The sequence below is a fragment of the Corvus moneduloides genome, chromosome 4 (genome assembly GCF_009650955.1).
Source record: "Corvus moneduloides isolate bCorMon1 chromosome 4, bCorMon1.pri, whole genome shotgun sequence".
Lineage (NCBI taxonomy): Eukaryota > Metazoa > Chordata > Aves > Passeriformes > Corvidae > Corvus > Corvus moneduloides.
Genome location: NC_045479.1, coordinates 72,754,715 through 72,773,488, shown reverse-complemented (window position 1 = coordinate 72,773,488; position 18,774 = coordinate 72,754,715). Strand labels below are relative to the sequence as shown.

The following is an 18,774-nucleotide window of genomic DNA, read 5'->3' as shown; positions in this document are numbered from 1 at the left end:
TCAGTTCAGAACAATGACAAGAAGCTGGAAAAACGAAGAAACAAAAGCTTAAAACAGGGGCTTGGAGCTTCCATCAGTGGTAAAACCACCAATAAAACACCAGCAGAGAGGAAAATGGGATTTGCAGCTGGAGCAGAGCCTGTGGAGCTGGTACAAACACAGAAACACTCAGGGACGGCCCCACCTGCTTGATCTTGTTGCGGGAGTTGGTGATGCGCTCGGTGATGCTCTGGTAGGTGCGGATGGCCGTGGTCAGCTCCGTGTAGTGCTGCACGATCAGCTCGTCCAGGTCCCGGTCACACTTCTCGTACGCCTCCTCCAGCCGGCCCTTCTCGTTCTCCCTGTCCTCCACGTCATCGCTGGTGGATAAAGTCCTGAGGACACCAAGATGGCAAAAATTATTTGGAGTTAAGTCTGGTGGAGTTTATTCCAGCGTGTCTGGTGTTCGGCAAAGATCAACGCACTGCAAGAAAATAAAACCCATCAATATTGTGGTTTATTACTCTGCCAGTTTTTAAAGGCTTCAGAGCTTTTTCTTCCCTTTTCAGGGGAAGTTCTCTATTGGTTATCACATTGCCAGGGAGTCATTAATACAGGCACAATGTAGCGTATGAAATATCTCCTGATTTGTTATTTATAAAAAGCTAGATGGAAAAAAATCTTAACTTCGGTCTTGGGAGTCAGTGCAGCTTGTGCAGTGTTGTAGCTCCCATAATTTACCTACCAAAGGTAAGGGATGTCACAGGGACACAGAGAAGTCCATCACAAACCTATCCAGATCTTCCCACAGTTTTCAAACATACACCATGAACAGTACAGCATGGAAGGATCACGAGCCCTTATTTCCCCTCCTCATCAGCTTTAACCTCTGACTAACATTATCTATTAGGACTTTTTAAACTTTATTTTTTTATTTTGATCAATTAAGATTACAGCAAAACTGCTGACAACTTTGTGAAACTGGACATAGCTCAGAGCTTCTTGATGTCACTCCAAATTTCTGTTCGAGAATCAGTGCGATCTCCTTCTCCCTTCAAGGAGAAAAAAATCCCAGAATTCCTGATATACAACCTCACCCTCCCCTGACACAGCTCCATGGACCTTTAAAGTACCTGCACACAACTGAAATAGGGTCCCTCAGGACCTGTCCCTGTCACACAGAGCAGAGATCAGAGCTGCCCCTCCTGAAGAAGCTGCAGCCCCCCACGAGTCTCCCCTCAAAGCAGCTTCTTCCAAAGCATAAATTAATTGCAGCATTTCAAGTTCCATGCTTCATGGTTATCTACAGAAACAGGAATCCTTTCTAATATTATTCTACTCTATGTTAATTCTACTCCCAGACATTTTCAGTTGTGTCTTAAATCAGCTTTTCACAAAAAAAAAAATTTTTTTTTAATTGTATTTTAGCCAAAGCTCTTTAAAAAGGATCTGAAAAGTAAGAACACTAGACCAGGTTACTCAGGGCCCAAAAAATATAAATTTTAGTGAAAGGCTCCCCGCCCATGGCAGGGGGGTTGGAACCAGACCATTTTCAAGAACCTTCCAATTCAAACCATTCCATGATTCTACAATGACAATCACGTGCAAGACTGGCAGAAAGTCATCAAGAGCTCTTGCAGATAAATGCATTTTCTTTGTGAAGAACTGCTTACTTCTGCCAGAAGAATGTTCTTCAGCATGGCTACACTGGACACAAGGAATATCCTCCTCAGGAATTGGCATTTTGTTTGGGTTTGGAGCTGCACAGGATTGCCTGTCCCAGCAGTTAATGAAAACATCCATCCTCTCTAACCTGTGGCACGGATCGCACGAGAAGCGATCCTGTCTGGATAAAGACAAGGGAGCAGCAGAAGCAAATTGGCCCAAAGCACAGACTAGGAAAGTTTGTAGTTTTCATCAAACAAAATTCAATTTCAGAATCCTGGATTTGCCAAAGAATCCATCTGCAGTGTCAGCAGTTGGTTACAAAAGCTGAAGATCTCTCTCCAAAGCTAATCGCTCATGTCAGAGGATGCCACGAGCCTTTCCCAGTGCTCCAGCAAATCCCATCCAGCTCAGGCTTCCTAACAAATTCCAGCCATAGTTTTTAAGCAGATTTATATTGTGTTGCCCAGCCTTTTTGTCTTGTATTTGAATTTAGCTTGTCCTGTCTATAGAAAAATCTATTTTGCTAAAAACACCTGACATTTGCCCACCAAAGCAGAGCTGTTTGTGCAGCCTGAGAGGTCCCTGCAGTTCCTGATCCCAGAAACAGGAGGGGCAGAAGGACAAAGCCAGGAGAGCTGCAAATGAGACACACTGGAGACCCCGCCAGACTGTTCCTACTGAAATCATACAATGACCATGCACAGTTCTGGTCTCCTCTCACCCTTGAAAGGGCAACTAAACCAAGATGAACAAAAGTTTCAAGCTCAGTCAATTGCCACATTCCAAGATTTCCAGCTGGCTCTGTTGGATGCAGAATAAACACCTGTATTGGGAACATCCTGCTTTTCTTAATTACAGGGTCTGGGAAAATACTGTGGAAACAATCACCACTAAAAATCACCACCACACTCATATTTTGACCAGACAACTCAGTTCTTTCATCTGTTCTGGTTTAAAACATCACAGAATTATTAAGGTTGGAAAAGATCTCTCAGATCATGGAGTCCAACCATTAACCCAGCACTGTCAGGTCCCCATAAAATCATGTCCCCAAGCACCATACCCTACACCAAAAAGGATAAAAAATTCCACACAACAACAAATTTTCCCCAACAGGTTTTTTCTTAGCCTGGCACTCACATGAGTTTGCCTTAAACACCTGTAGATTATTTCCTTAAAGACAGGGTCAGAGTTTAAATCAAAACCCAAGACCCAAATGAAAAAAACAACAGTTTTTTTTCTTTCATTTTACCGAAAAACCCAGCAAGTTTCAGAAATTTAAGGTTTTGTGTTTAGGATTTGGTTATTTCCAGTGATAACAAGTCTGGATTAATCACTTGGATCTTGAAACTACACCTGAATTTCCCATCTAAGTCTCATGGTACAGGAGCCATTTCTTTTTCTTGCTCTGCACAAAAAAAAAAAAAAAAAAAAAAAGAGAGAGAAAAGCAAGGAATATTTAATATTCCTGAGATTCTGCATGCTCCTGCTAACACTGCAGAAAAGTAAGCCAAGGGCATCTCTGCTTGCTTTAGTCCTATTAAAATGTGTCACAAGGAAGAAGGAAAGTCAACACACTGTTTGTCAAATAGAAAGGATCCAAATTGTTTGGGAAAAGAACTTTGCAGGAAGAACTTTGAAGGGGGAATCACAAAAGAGGACAGGATTATGAAACAATGGTAAATACACATCAGCATTTCAGAACTCCCTGAAAAATAATCAAAACAGAGGACAAACAGAAGGAAAATCAGTTTAGATCCTGAGTAGCAGACGTTGAACTCGGTGGGGATTTCCAGGAGGGATTCCCGAGCAGTTCACTTGTTTTTTTTCATTTTGATTTTTTTCCAAATGAGAATCCTCCTCCTCTGTAAGATACCTGGAATTTGTACTTGGCAGCTGGATGGCTGAAGATGCCTGTCTCATTAGCAAGAGCTCACCAGGATTACAGTAATTCCAACTGGCTGTTAGTCTGCTGAGAGACATTTTTGTGCTATGATAAAACAGAAATTCATTGAGCCAAATCTCATTGACTTTTGATTTTACATAGTTAAAAATACAGCTTACACAAATGCAAAATGCTTCATTCACTGGAGTCACTCCCACAGATGGAAGACAGGAGAGAGGAGAAGATGATCAGACACAACCCTGAAATGTTTTTATCATGGGATGTACAGCACATTTCTCAGGAGAAAAAAAACTGAACCTTGTTATTTCCCTGAGGTCACTGAATTGACACTGGAATTAGATTAATAAAATGTCCAATGGGACTATTAATTTCAGTAGAAGTTGATCTGTAGGTCACAAGCATTTTTCATCTCCTATTTCCAGCATCCAACCCAATGAGCAGATGGAATACATGGAAAGACTTTTTCAGGAGTCCTGAAGCCTTGTCATTGTGCAAGAGCCCAAAGCCTTCAACTGCTTCCTCCAACAGCTCATATCAAGGCCAGGAACAGCTCATTTCCGAAGGTAAATACACAGGAAAACTTATTCACATTTATCTATATTTATACACATAACTGCCAGTTCTACCACTTTTGCACGAGGCTGCACCTCCCTAAAAAAACTGAATGAACTCCAAGCTCTCCAAGAATCTTCCTGCCTCAGCACCTCAGGTGAAGGGACAAAGTGCCACCAGCAGGACCCAGAAGGAAGTTTGAATTTACTCCCACCTGTCCTCTTAAAGCAGCTGCACAGACTGTAGCCATCAAAAGCAAAAGGGTAATTCATTTTTTAGTGAAGAGAAACACAAGATTTTGGATTTATGTTCTTACTATAAAAGCTCAACAAGGTATTTGGAAGCAGTTGAAAAACCCACTTGTGGCATTAAAGATTTTTTTTCCCCCCACAGATCTCGGAGTCTCAAAATTTTCCTCTGAGGAGCAAAATGAAATGCTTCTCTCTGTAAAACAGTCAGGAGTTTTGAGAAGACAGGCTGGGAGAGCTGGGGGTGCTCACCTGGAGAAGAGAAGGATCCAGGGAGAGCTGAGAGCCCCTTGCAGGGCCTAAAGGGGCTCCAGGAGAGCTGCAGAGGGACTGGGGCCAAGGCATGGAGGGACAGGAGCCAGGGAATGGCTTCCCAGTGCCAGAGGGCAGGGCTGGGTGGGAGATTGGGAACTGGGAATTGCTGGCTGGGAGGGTGGGCAGGGGCTGGAATGGAATTCCCAGAGCAGCTGGGGCTGCCCCTGGATCCCTGGGAGTGCCCAAGGCCAGGCTGGATGGGGCTTGGCAGCCTGGGACAGTGGGAGGTGTCCCTGCCCATGGGAACTGGATTGTTTTTAAGGTCCCTTTCAAACCCAGCTGTTCTGTGATTTTTTTAAGGAAGTCACACCATGTCTCACTTTTATAATGCATAAAACTGTGGTGTGTATTTACCACAGAAATACAAACAGAGCTTCAAAAATGCGATACATTCAGCAGGGACAAAAGAGATTTATCTCTACAAACCAATATAATTCTTCTGGTCCCAGCAACATCTAACACCAGCCACTCCACACGCTCTGAAGGAAGTTATTTCACATTACAGGCAGCGTTGGATATTTCTCTGTCCTTTCACTAATCAATGCTTTCCATAGATCTGGCCCAGATGTGTATGTGCCCAATGAACAGCTACCACCCAGTCTCATCTAAAATTACTCCCACACTGTGATCCATTAATTTGGGGAGGAAAGGAAGAAAAAGGAAACTCTCCAGCATTCAAACAACACAAGAGAACAACAGGCAGATGCCGTAAAAGGACAGAAAATAAGTTATCATTTCTTCACAAGCTAATACACTTCTGTTATTGTTGTGAGCTGAAAGAACATGATGTTTACTAAGCTATTCAGCAGCAGAAGAAAACAAACACCACTGTACCACTCATCATGTGGCACAACAGATAGCTCCAGGAGCACAGCAATGCTACACCGAGATGATCAGCTGCAGAATTATGAAACCACTCACCTCCCTCTCTAATAATGCTATTTTCCAGCTTCAGCAGCATTCCAGCCCCAAAACAGGATTTAACATTGTGGATCCCACCACAGAGCACACATCACATACAGGTTGATCTTTACTCTGTGTATCACCCCTGTTACCACAAATATGGGCAGCTTATCTGCACCAAACTGCTACAGAAAGAGCTTTGATGTGGATGAAATGCACACCAGATTTAGCTGCTCAGTACCCAGACCAGCGAGCTCAGCACAAACTGAGAACAGCCACAGGGGCACTTCCTAAGAAATGCTTTTCCTGGCACCATGGCAGGTCCTACAGGCAGCCACAGAGCCAAAGAGCTCAGCTTGGTGTTGCAAAACCACAAAGCTTCCAGGGGATGGAGTATTTTATTCATATAGACGTCCACAGTATCTGGAGTCTCCTCCACCTCTATTTTCAAGTCTGTTTTCCTGTTTGACAGGGAAGATTCAGTTTTAGCACACAGCACCCTATTAATGGGCCTCAGTCTGAAGCACTAGAGAAGCAGCTCTGTTTCCATGGAATGCTTTGGGAAGGAAAGGACATTAAAGCCCATCCAGTGCCACCCCTGCCATGGGCAGGGACACCTTGCACTGTCTCAGGCTGCTCCCAGCCCCAATGTCCCGCCTGGCCTTGGACACTGCCAGGGATCCAGGGGCAACCTGTGCCAGTGTCACCACCTTCACAGCCAAGAATTTCTCCATTAAACCTCATCTAAATCCAACCTCCTCCACCTTAAAGCCATTCCCCTTTGTCCTATTTTCCACCCTCTTTTATTCTACAACAGCCAATAACAAAAATAGGTCAGGCAGAGGCAGATCCATTAATTTCCAAGCTCCAACTCTCCACAATCTGTTCCCATTTAGGTTTGCAAGGTGCTGAACACCCTTGGAGCACACACAAGCTCAGTGTTCTGAACCTGAATTTGCGGTGCCATCCACACCCCTCCTGCTTCATCTCATCCCCTGTCACTTCATTCCCTTCACAAGAGTATTTTTTCCACCAAATCCTGCCTTTTGCTGCCCCCCACCCCCCTGTATTTTGCACTGTGGCAAAAAATTCAGCTACAACCTTTAAGATGATCCATTTGCAGGCACCAACTTCGCAGTTGCACCTTTAACAGGAATCAGATTTGAGATTCAGCAAGAACTTCTGTTTACACTCAGGACTCATTTTTCCCCACACAGTTTGTATTATACATTTTCTCTGTTTTCCAGTGCAGATGAGCAATTCCTTTTGCCAGCCTGCTGTCAGCTTCCTACCTGCCCAATAAAACACCAAGAAAATTAGATTATGTCAATTTTTAAGAGAGAACTGTTAACATTAATGAATAATAAATGTTTCATTTCTGTAAATTTGCTTTTTCTGATGCCTCCAGCCAGGCTGGGTGGACAACTGCCTGCCTACTTTACCTGCCCTAGGGCCAGCCCTGTTAAGTGTGATTACTTCTAAGCTATGGATGGCAAACCGAGGCTTAATTATCAATTTCTTTACTAGAAAATTTGTTTCACAGGAAGAACATTGCAGTAACAGTATGTGGGCATTATGCTTGTGTGGATTCTTTTTATTAAGCAAAACTGAAAGAACAGATACTGCGTGCAAAATGCAAATACAAGTTTTAGGAAATTAATGCTCAGTTAGCACCAGGTAATTCTTACAGGAAAGAAGTGTTGAAGACCCCACTGGTTTTGACCAACACTGTGGGTGTTCAGCATCTTTGTATCCCTCTAAAAGCCTTTTTTCTTCTGCTCCCCAACATCAGAGCAGACTTATGTAAATATTGGTGGTTAAAGACAGAAAAGAGTATTACATGATGCACAGGTGCAGCTTGGAAATCCAGGAATAATCCTCTTTTTCTTCTGGATCAGGTTTCTTTGAGCATGCAATTCACTTTTCTTCACTCAGCATCACTCATTCAAATGAAAATACTCATTAAAGACAGTGGGAACCACCACCAAAAAAAAAAAAAAAAAGAGCTGCTAAAATTTAAACATTTCTCATCTGATCAGGAAAAAGAACATTTTAGTGAAGTGCAATTGAACTGAGTGCTGAATCGCTGGGGGGGATCAAACAAAGCTCCTATTTTAACAGGAATCCACAGTAAACTTCCCACCACCTGTTCCAAGTGCTCTGTGCTGTATCACACACCTTGTTGAGGCTCCCAGTTCCTCACTTTAAAACACCTTTGAAGCTACAAACACACAGTTTGTGGTACCAACTGCTCAGAGCAGTGTGGCTGAAAGCTTGTCCTGCTCAAAGCTACAGCTGCATTTCATGTGTGGCCAAGGTGGGACTCACTGATGTACTGACCTATTCCTCCAGCAAAAACACCAAAAACCTGTTAAACAGCAGCAGCCCTGGGCGAAACCCAGAATTTCAGGGATAGACAAGATCCATCCCTTCTGAAGAAATCGGGTGAGGTTTTCATTGTTTTACGGTTTGGGTGACAGTTAAAGGATAATTCTTTTACTGCTCATCTTGGAAGTCTGGAGATAACAAGTTCTGGGGAGGTATTAAACAGAAGTATTGTAAAAACTCTGCTGAATACGTTTCACAATTTATCATGTTAAGGTTGGAAAAGACCCATAAGAACGTCAAGACAAACCCTTTCCCCCACACTGCCAAGGCCACCACTGACCCACATCCCAAGTGCCACATCCACACGGTTTTTTAATTGCTCCAGGGATGGGGACTCCACCACTGTACAGGAGGAACTCTTCTTGTTACCAAAATCTAAAACCCCAGGCCCAGCCTGAGGCCGTTCCCTCTCTCCTGTCCCTGTTCCCTGCCAGCAGAGCCCGACCCCCCCGGCTGCCTCCTCCTGTCAGGGACTTGTGCAGAGCCACAAGGTCCCCCCGGAGCCTCCTTTGCTCCAGCCTGAGCCCCTTTCCAGCTCCCTCAGCCACTCCTGGGGCTCCAGACCCTTCCCAGCTCCGTTCCCTGCCCTGCACATGCTCCAGCCCCCACAAGGTCCTTCTTATGTAGGGCCCAAAACTGCCCCTGAGATTCCAGGCGGTCCCTCAGCAGTGCCAGCACAGGGGGACTCATATTATATATATCATATAATTATATATATACTTGCATCAGTCCAGATAATAAAATAAACAGTGCAGCATTAAAACTATCAAAATCACCCTTCAGGAAAGAAAATTAGAGGGATTTGTTTGTTTTGTTATTCTCCATTTTACACCACACCAAGGACCTAAAACACAAAGCAGAATAAAAGAAGGTGCAGAAAAGAAAAGTACAGCTTTAGCCAATAGACAATTCTGACCAACAAAGGATTTGTGGAGTTAAACAAAGAAAGCAGTTGCTAGAAGCAACAAATAATAATTTAAGCAGAGCGTTGTGGATGTCTAGAAAGCCCAGTGTCCTCTCTGCAGGAAACAGCTGCAATGTACCAAGGAAACTTCAGTAGTAAAAAGGAAGAGGAAAAAAAAGCAGAGTCAAAGGAAACCCATTAGAATGCAGTTATTCTCATCAGGCCACTCTTGCTCATGGCTGTGGCCACCCAGCAATTACAGCATTTGCTTTCTCATTTCGGTTTGAACCCTTGCGATCGCTGCAGCATTTGTGGGGCTCTGGCACCCCAGGCCAGGCACGGCCACACGGAGAGACAGCGGCACCGAGCCCGAGGGCAGCGGCTCTGCCAGGCAGGAACGCTGAGAGCCAGGGAACACCGCCGGGAGAAGAGAGGGGAGGACAGGATGCGACAGAGGAACAAAATAACCGAGATGAGAGGGATCATCTTCCACATCTCACCGCCCAGCACAAGCTGCCGTGAGCAGAGAGTTCCTCAGGCACTGTCAGGCTGAAAATGATCCCAGGAATTGCTGCAGTGAGTGAGTTTGAAGTGCAAGTTGTTGGGAGGATCAAGTGTTGACTTCCCAGAGGTGTGGAAGATGCATTTAAGCGCTCTACAAGCAATAACCCGTGACAAATGCACTCATTTGTTACTGCCTTCCCCCCCCGCAAAGCTGGAGAGAGACACACAACATCACACAGTGGCTTTGACACTGGTAATTTCAAGGACTGGGCCTTGTAGTGAAAATGTCAAGCAACACCTAAGATCAAAGACACATTATCTTACCCGTATTTAAGTCCCTGAGTTGATCAGAATAAAATCTACTCCTTTCTGAAATTCAGGGGTTTATTCATATTTCCCCCCTGCTCTCAACCTTATTTTGATGGGTGTGAAAAATCCTCTCTGGGGAAAAGATCCTGTCCAGAGCAGTTCAGCAAATATTCTTCCTCCTGACTGCTGTTCCACCCCACGAGACCTCACAAGCAGATACATTTCAAAAGAGCACATTGAGAGTATTTTGTAAAGCTCCCTAGGACAAGAACAACTGTACTTCAACCCATTGTGTCTCCACTGAGCTACAAATTTTCCAGAGGTTCATTAAACTAAATGGACTTATTTCAATTTTATAATTGAAAACTGTTGTCTTAAAGACAAGTCCCAGATGGGGTGATCTACAGCTTCCAGCACTATTTAACCTCAAAGTGTATAATCTGATAATTCATGTTTTGAAACCTCTCCGGAGTCTCACAGAAACTGCTGTAAGAGTTGGGTCCTTATGAAACAAAGCCAGACAGAAGGAAAAAAAAATAAAACTCTGAAAGGTATTTAACAATTTAACTTGGCAGCAACATGTTGAATGATTTCTCATTATTTTCACAGGTTAATGGATTGTTCCTGTGAAATTCTGGATTTGAGGAAATGAATTAAAGCATTCAGGAAAGAAACTATTCCTTCGTGGAGACGGTGAGGTGCTGGAAAGCAGGTAGTCAAAAACTGTAGTGCCCAAGCCAATGGGCATGGGAAATGGGGTATCCCAAGAACTGATTGTAACAATTATAAATAATAAATTAAAAAATAAATGAAATCCTGAGGCCAGCACACTCCATCCTCACCAAGGGGAACACAAAGTATTCAGCCTGCAGAGAACTCCATCTCCCTTGTGCAAAGAAATAACTCACTACAAGGAACAGCAGCACCAAGTCTGTTCACAATCCTGTTAAGCACACAGAGCAAACAGAGCATTTTAAAACATTTTCCTCCTCTACTTACATTCCATTAATCTTTCATGCAGTTTACACACTTGGTTAGAGCATTTTCAACAGAAGCTGATGATCTTTTTATCATTGAGGCCTTGCAGATGGGTACAGGAGAGTTGCAGCAAAAAGGCTGAGCAGCCTCCAGCCATCTAAATAAATACCAGCAGGGAATTCTTTATTTTGCTAAATTAACCAACCTTTAATCAAATTTCCTCACACCGATACAAACGATGCCAGGGGAGTGAGTGATCAGCTCATTTCTGAAACAAAGACTGGACTGCAGTGGCTCCAGCAGCAGCACAGGAGGAGTTTCAATCCCACACACAGAAAAACCCCAGGGACACCAACCAGCTGCACATTTTCCATGCAGGAACAGGGATGGAGGCAGCAGAAAGCCCCAGGAAATGCCAGTTACACCTCCAAGCACAAGCAGAGGGACTCAGCTCCCACTCCACCATGTGAGACCCTGTCCAGGGCTGTCTCCACGTATAGGAAACCACAGGAACCAACTCTTACCTTCTTTTGGCAATTAACTTTAGATCCAATAATCAAACCAACTATTCCATGTATTGCCACATTCCCTGGAGAAAATAAAAGCCCTAAGGATCAGTATTTCAAGATCTGCAAGAGCAGAGGCTGAACTATGCTACTCAGACCTGTCACCTGATAATTAAGGGATAAAGAATATTTTGGGAGCCACCGCCCACTGTGCACCCTGAACCCTCGATACCACACCTGCAGTCCTGCAGGAACCAGCAGGAGGCTTGGGGAATTTCATCATTCACCTGAAGGTTTCAAAACTGCACCAGAACCAAGAGCTGTTGAAGGCAACACCTTTGAAAGAGTTAAAACCCCAATCGCTTCCTAACAAAACCAGCTATTTCCACTTCCTGGTTTTGCCAGGGTAGGTTCAACTCCACTGCACAGTGCACTGTCTAAAGCTAAAGTAAGAGCTGGAAAATAAAGTACCTTGAGCTTTTAACTTGGCACAGTCACACATCTTGTCCTTTTCTGCGTGGTTGTGTATTCACATGTGCTCCTTTACCCATTCTTAAATACAACCAAGGGTCTGTATCAAGCTACAGCCCAACATTTGCCAAATACCTAAACATTTTATACAAGTGCCTGGAGATCATTTCAAGGAAATTTATAGTTTACAACCACACTCTGCCATATACAATTTATTTTCAGGGACTTTCTGAAGTACTTTTCTCGTAGAAGAACTGCTACCTTTATAACACTGGAAAACACCATTAGCAATAAAAGTGGTTTTAAGAGACCATTACAGATCAGAATAACTCGAGTTTATTCCTTGTAGCAGCTATTTCTCAAATGCAACAACGAGGGCAACAGCTCCACATCCCTGTTACTCACTCTCCATCACAAACTGGGATCTCAGTTCTGTTGTTTTAGACACGAAGAGAAGACCAAATGCCAGGTCATTAGCAAAAATCCATTCAGCAAAGTTCACCCATAATGAAAATAGTGGCCAAAAGCATTAAAGAAAAAGAATTCCACTTGTGAAGAATAAAATATGTTCCAAGGTTTTTTGCCTGCAGTCTCAACTTCTGCAGAGATCTGTCAGGTGCGTTTGCTTCTGTGAAAGCTCAGCACAAAGATTTCACTGAGGTCTTATGGAGTCACTGCTAAACTTTGTTTTCCCCCAATTAAAGCAGCTATTAAAGGCCAGGTTTAAAAAATAGCAACCTTTAATTGGGAAGAAAAACGCCCAACAATAAATAAAAGGCAGACACATTCACCAATTAAAAATCTGACAAGATCTCTCTCTCTCAAAAAAAAAAAAGCATTTGCTAAATGCCAGGTTGCTTGTTTCAGAATACAAAAGCTCCTTCAACCAGCTACCAACAAAACAAAAGGTTAAGAAAAATCAATATACAAACACACGTTTGTCCTTTGAGTGATAAAATAAAACATTCCCCAAGTTGTCCTCCAGCAGATGAGCCAAATTCGCTCCGTTATCTGCATGGTTTTTAAAAAGACATTGCCAAAGCCCCTGGGGTCAGCAGGAGATTTCTCCAACAAAAGCCTCTGGTCTCCTGTGACAGCATCTTGACCTTACAAAGCAACTTTTATTTACGGAACTTGAGGGATCTTTCTCATCCACAAAGGAATTAGCAGGTTTTGGAAGTGGGCGTGCTGAGGAATGAGCACAAGTGCAGCAGCACAGGGAAGGAAGCTGTAAAGCCCTGATATCCAATATCCACTCTGAAAGTCACAATCCCAGGAGCTGTTTTCTCGTGGCAAATAATGGTCATTTCTTCTCAGCACTCTGAGGACAAGGACAAATTGAAGATAGTCCCAACAGCTGTAAAGGCACAGGGAAAAGCTCCCTGGAGCCGCTGCAAAAGTGGGGATTTAAGGGCAGACTTTGCAAACATACATTAAACTTCCCAGACACTCTTTACTTCCAAAAGATTTATTGTCGTGGACAATCCCGTTATTTCTCCTTTGGGAGAAACAAGAGGGGAACTGCCCAAGAACTCAGGGTGACCCCAGCACTGCTGGGAGTAGAACTACACCTTCCTAACTCTGGGATTTCCCTGGGAGCTCCTGGCTCTTTTGGGACAGCTGCACATCCCCCACAGAACATTCTTCCAAATGAATCCATCCTTGAGGCTGCCTTTAGTCTCTACTCTTGGCAACAACCGGAAAACCAAGGTCAATTCCATGAGTCCATGAATCCTCCCACAGGAAACAACTCCCGAAGAACAAATGTGTTCCCTGACACAACAGGAAAAAGTGACACTTCACAGGGACAGAAAGGAATCACACGTGGGATCCTGTTGGGTTTTCCTTCATCTCAGAGCACCACAGAGAGCAGGGATGACTGAAAATTCCCAAACTAGAGCCCCAGACCCCATAAAATTCCGTTTCTTACTGGATTTCAGTGCTGCTATACAAGTTAAACTTTGTCAAGGATCTTACCCCTAACACTCTCCCTGGAAGAGAGACACTCTCCTGGGAAGTCCAGTCACATTACAAGAATCCATAAATCTGGGATCACAGAAAAGTAAATTATTCAGTCTCTTGTGATTGAGAGCTACTGAGCTTGAGTAAATATCAGAAATTATCCTTTCATTAATAAAATAATTTCTGTTTACAGAAGGCCTTTCAGCTTCACATTTCAGAGCATTTCATAGGCAACATGAAGAGATTTTGCAGACCTAAACAAGATTTGTTTTTGGAAAACATCACTGTCTTTGCTATAACCAAGTAAAACATGAATACTTGAAGAAGCTCCTCTGGTTTTGTTTGTTTACAGCAGAAAAATGCAGTCAAACTTTTCCTGTTTTTCATACACTGTTCCCTTTATGGACCTTTCACACAGCAACAAGGGAGAAATAAACAGCCTAAATAAGGAAATGCAAGTGTAAAACCACAAAGATTGGCAGAAGCCTTTATTATGCATAAAGGTTTTGGAAATAAAGCCATCAACAACAGGAAACTCAGTCACATTTCAAACCAACAGCTTGCTGTTAAGATTTGTAATATTTTTCTGTAGCTGAGTAAAATTACATTTAACCCACCCAGGTTTAAATTTGTCTGCAGTGGTATTTTATGGCCATACAAACCACTGAAAAATTCACCTGTTGCTTGGCAAGTTCATCCTCACCTGAGCTCCTACACAAAAACATCATACAGAGAAAAGTGATTTAAATTCCTTTTCACACCATTTGCTTTCTGTACTTGGCTAAGCCTAAGAAACATCAATATTATTACCACAACACTTTTTCCTTCCTTTGCAATCAGTTCTGCCCTCAGGTTTTCATGGTCTGGCTCAACCTGACACTTCAAGCTCTGCAGAGAATCTCTACATCCAAACCAAGTTCTAATTAAACTCTAGAAGTTTAGTTATCAGGCTGTTCTACTGAATAACTTCAATTTCATAAAGTCAATAACTCAATGTTGTGTCTAAACACTGGACCTAAACTAACCAAGGTAACAGTGCCTGAAAGCCAAAGATTATGAGACAAACATTTCTTCTTATTTGGATAACAGAACACTGTGAGCTCGCTCTTCTGTTTTAAAATAAATTTAATAAACCCAGATTTATTAAAATAGAGGTACAAAAGCAAGACCTTAAAATACTCTTGGAAATTACAGGAAACATAGAAAAAAGATGATTACAACAGGAAGTGCTGCACAACCAGTGCATGTTTATTATTCTTCCACAGACAATGGCACCAGCTGCTTTTTTTTTTCCAGAACCAACATTTCCCTCAAGTTTTGCAAGATTTTAAATACCAGAGCAATGAAAAAGAATGGAATTATGTCCTAAACATTATCATTGACAGAAGATATTTAAATCATAACATGTCCTAGATACAGAACTACTGCCACAATAACTTCTCCAAAGTAGCTGAATGATTCTTTCTAAAACACTGAAATAGAATCCAGCGTTTGGGAGCTCGTTACAACTCACAGTATCCCACTGGTGTGACTGCAGCTGCCCACACCCACTGTGTAAGCACATTTAAAATGTGTAAGAACATTTAAAACCTTCAGTGTGGGCAATCAGCTGCCAACCCACTGGTTTTAAGCAGCACAGGAAAGATTTACAAGCAGCTAAAGGAAGTACTGGGGGCGGACAGTGAATTCACATCCAAGCCTGTCACAGAACTCTCCAGCAGAGGAGAGTTCAGGAATGAAGGCTGACAAAAATTGATGTCTAAATATGACTGGACACAACTCTTTCTTTTCAATCCCAACAAGACAGACTTGGAAGCAGCAGCACTTTGCCCACTCTGGCATTGCCACACAGGATGGAGTCTGCAAACTGGACTTCCTGGTTCTCCAGACTTGTAACCAGATGAATTTTACTCAGTGCTGCTGTGCTTGTGGGTGGGGGTCACTCATGGACTCCACAGCAATAACATGACAGTGCCTTGGCCTTCATGAATGGCATTAAGCTGGTACTACCTGCAGGGTTTATTCACAGAATCAGTGAGTTTGGAAGAGATCTCTGTTGTAATGCTAGGGATCTCCAAGGCCACGGAGTCCAACCTGTGACCAAACCCCACCTTGTCACCCGGACCAGGGCACTGAGTGCCACGTTCAGTCTTTTCTTCAAGACCTCCAGGGATGGGGACTCCACCACTGCCCTGGACAGCTCATTCCATTAAACCCAAAACGGTTTAATGACCCTTTTTTGTACAGGAATTCCTCCTAATAGCCAATCTAAACCTCCCCTGGCCCAGCCTGAGGCCATTCCCTCTCTCCTGTCCCTGTTCCCTGGCAGCAGAGCCCGACCCCCCCGGCTGCCCCCTCCTGTCAGGGACTTGTGCAGAGCCACAAGGTCCCCCCTGAGCCTCCTTTGCTCCAGGCTGAGCCCCTTTCCAGCTCCCTCAGCCACTCCAGCCCCTTCCCAGCTCCGTTCCCTTCCCTGGACACGCTCCAGCCCCTCAATGTCCTTCCTGAACTGAGGAGCCCACAGCACTCGAGGTGTGGCCTCACCAACACCCAGCGCAGGGGGACAATCACTTTCTCGGTCCTGTGGCCATACTATTTTTGATGAAGACCAGGTACCACTGTCCTTCTTGCCCACGTGGGCTCATGTTCAGCCCCTGTCAAGAGGCACCCCCAGGTCCTTTTCTGCTGGACAGATTCCCAGCCCCTCTGCCCCTGCCTGGAGCAGTACATGGGGTTATTGTGGCTAAAACGCACGACTCGGCACTAGGCCTTGTTGAACCTCACTCTGTTGGTCGCGGCCCCTCGATCCAGCCTGTCCAGGTCTCTTTGACCCCAGCATGAAGCAAAGCACTGGGAGCAGGAGGAAGTGAGCCAGCAGGGCAGCAGGACAGCGGGACAGCCCGCAGGACAAGGTTTGCTCCAGCACTACAGCCTCCCCAGCGCTCCAGGAGCAGGGGGAACCCAAGCCTAGGGGCACCCGATGCCCAGGAGGGACCCCGTGCCCCCGAGGCCCGACCCAGGCGGGCCTCCCCAGTACAGCACGGCCCGCACCCGGCCCTGGGCCAGCCTCAGGGGCCCGGAGGATGCGGAGCGGGGCCGCCCCTACCTGATAACCGAGATGAGCAGCCCCGAAGGGTCCTTGCTCCTGCCCACGGTGCCGCGGTACCTCCCCACAGCGTCGCCCGCCGCCATCTTGCGCCCCCTCAAATACGGCGCAGACAAGTGTGGTGGCGCGCCGCAGCCAATCATAGGCGAGGGAGACGGGCTGCCACCCAATAGGAAGTGAGGAGGGCGGGGCGCGCGGCATCAAAGCGCGGTGCAGCGCCGCGGAGCCTTCTGGGAGTTGTAGTTTTTATGGCGGCGGCGATACGGCACCCCCCCCCCCCCCCCCCCCCCCCCCCCCCCCCCCAAACCTCCGACAGGTGATTAAAAATCAGTGAGAGGTTAAAAATCAGTAACAGGTCAAAAGATTATCGACCAAATAAGATACGCCTTCAAAGACACCTGTGCCCAAAAGCCGTCATTCGCCCTGGGAGCAGCAGGAAACGGGGTGGGGGGTGGGAGGGACCAAAGCATCCCCTCCGAACTCTCACGGAGCTGGGCTGGCTGAACAGTGAGGGATTTAAATGTTTATAGAGTAAAAAGTGGATAAAGTGCCCTAAGTACTTAAATTAACGTGTTCTATGAATTAATAATGCTAAATACTTGTAGTGTGTCACAGCCCAAGCGAGTCTGATCACAAATACACCTACCTACAAGAGTTGCTGACGCTTCCCTTAATTTAATATCTTTAAGCTACAATGTTATTAAGAATTATTTTCCCCAGTTTTCACTGGGAAGGCAGTAAGGTGACCCAAGATGAGCCAGCCCAGGTGGTCCTTGACGCAAGCTCTGAAAGCAAACCTGAGTATTTGGCACAGGAACTGTGGGTTTGGAACAGCTGGAGGTGACGGATCGGAATCAGTTCACAACCTGGGAAATGCTCTGACACCCAACGCTCACTGTGTGGGTCTCTTCCAATTCAGGATATTCCGTGATCCTACGATGCTGTGGTTCCAGGATACTGAACACCAACCTCCTTGTCCGCAATCCTTGCTTTACCACGGACATGCTCCATCCCTTGCCGCAGGATCGGCTTCAGAAAAAGGGAAGGTGGAGGTCACCCTGTCCAGGGCTGGAAAACTAAAGGTTGTTTTTCACTGAACATCAAACAAACCTCTCCCAAGAGCTGCCTCACTTTCCCTGTTTCCAGTTGAGGGATAAGGACACCTCTCCAGTCACATCCTTTGAGAGCTTGTGTTAAAAACACCCTGCAAACCCCAGGATTGTTGTTGTAGAGGCAGAATTCCTTAGGAAAGGTAGGAACAGCCATCATTTGCATCACTTGGAGCTGCTGGGTGTTTTTAAACCAGGTTCACTCCATCATGTCAAAGATGCTGCTCTTCCAGAGGTGTTTTTTCAGCCCAAAGCTGCACTTTAACGATTTAATTGCATGGAAATTGCTGAAATCTGTAGGTAAAGTCAAGAGCATCCATTTATATGAGCTGTATTTGAAACACGAGGTAATTGGAAGCATGGTAATTCCTTATTTACAAGGGGAAGAATTCCACCGTAGCTGTTGTGGAAGAGCCTCCATTTATTATAATCAACAGCTGTATCTATGATCATTAGCAGAAGGACAGAGTAAGAGCACGGGCACTTTAATTCTGAAATAAAAGATACTTTATTCCTGAATAAGCAGTGTGTTTTCAGAACAGAATAATTACTCCAAAGTAAAGTGATTTTTATCTCCAGGTAGGGTGTGCACTTCAGTGTGTTCCCGTGTAGCTGTTCTGCTACATTTCCCCTGTGCAGATGAGCTCCCAGCTCCACAATTTCCTATTCAGCTATGCCAAAAAAAAAGCTCATTTGCCTTGATTTTCTGAGCAGGTTTGCCAATGCCTTTGCCCAAGGACGGTGATTTGAACGGTGAAAGGTTTGTGCACTGGCTGGAGGCAGTTTTTCCTCAAACTGCCGACTTGCCAATATTGTTTCTGTCAATTGGCAATTCCCATCGACTGCTCTGTTCCAGCACGGCCTGGAGCCTGCAGTGGGGATGAAATCGATGGGTCCCACCTTTTTATTCCTGACAGCTGCACTAATCACCTCATTTAGGAGGAACTTCATCAGGACAAACAGCAG

At 44.7% G+C, this 18,774-nt stretch overlaps 1 protein-coding gene and 1 long non-coding RNA gene across 4 annotated transcripts in view; both read right to left on the bottom strand.

The window, feature by feature from the left end:
* Positions 1 to 16,812, bottom strand: part of EXOC4 (exocyst complex component 4) — a 294,852-nt gene extending 278,040 nt beyond the window's left edge. For all 3 annotated transcript variants that reach the window (XM_032106112.1, XM_032106115.1, XM_032106116.1), the window contains exons 1-2: positions 16,700 to 16,812; positions 185 to 374 (exon numbers count right to left, since the gene is read on the bottom strand). In XM_032106112.1, the coding sequence (XP_031962003.1) occupies positions 185 to 374; positions 16,700 to 16,785 (276 nt within the window). In that variant the 5' untranslated portion in view covers positions 16,786 to 16,812. The remainder of the gene's footprint in view (positions 1 to 184; positions 375 to 16,699) is intronic.
* LOC116442742 lies at positions 8,507 to 16,133 on the bottom strand. Its single transcript, XR_004239631.1, has 3 exons — positions 16,121 to 16,133; positions 11,725 to 11,731; positions 8,507 to 8,601 (listed from the first exon to the last, which is right to left on the bottom strand). It is a non-coding gene; the product is annotated as an uncharacterized LOC116442742 (long non-coding RNA).
* Positions 16,813 to 18,774: the final 1,962 nt, after the last annotated feature.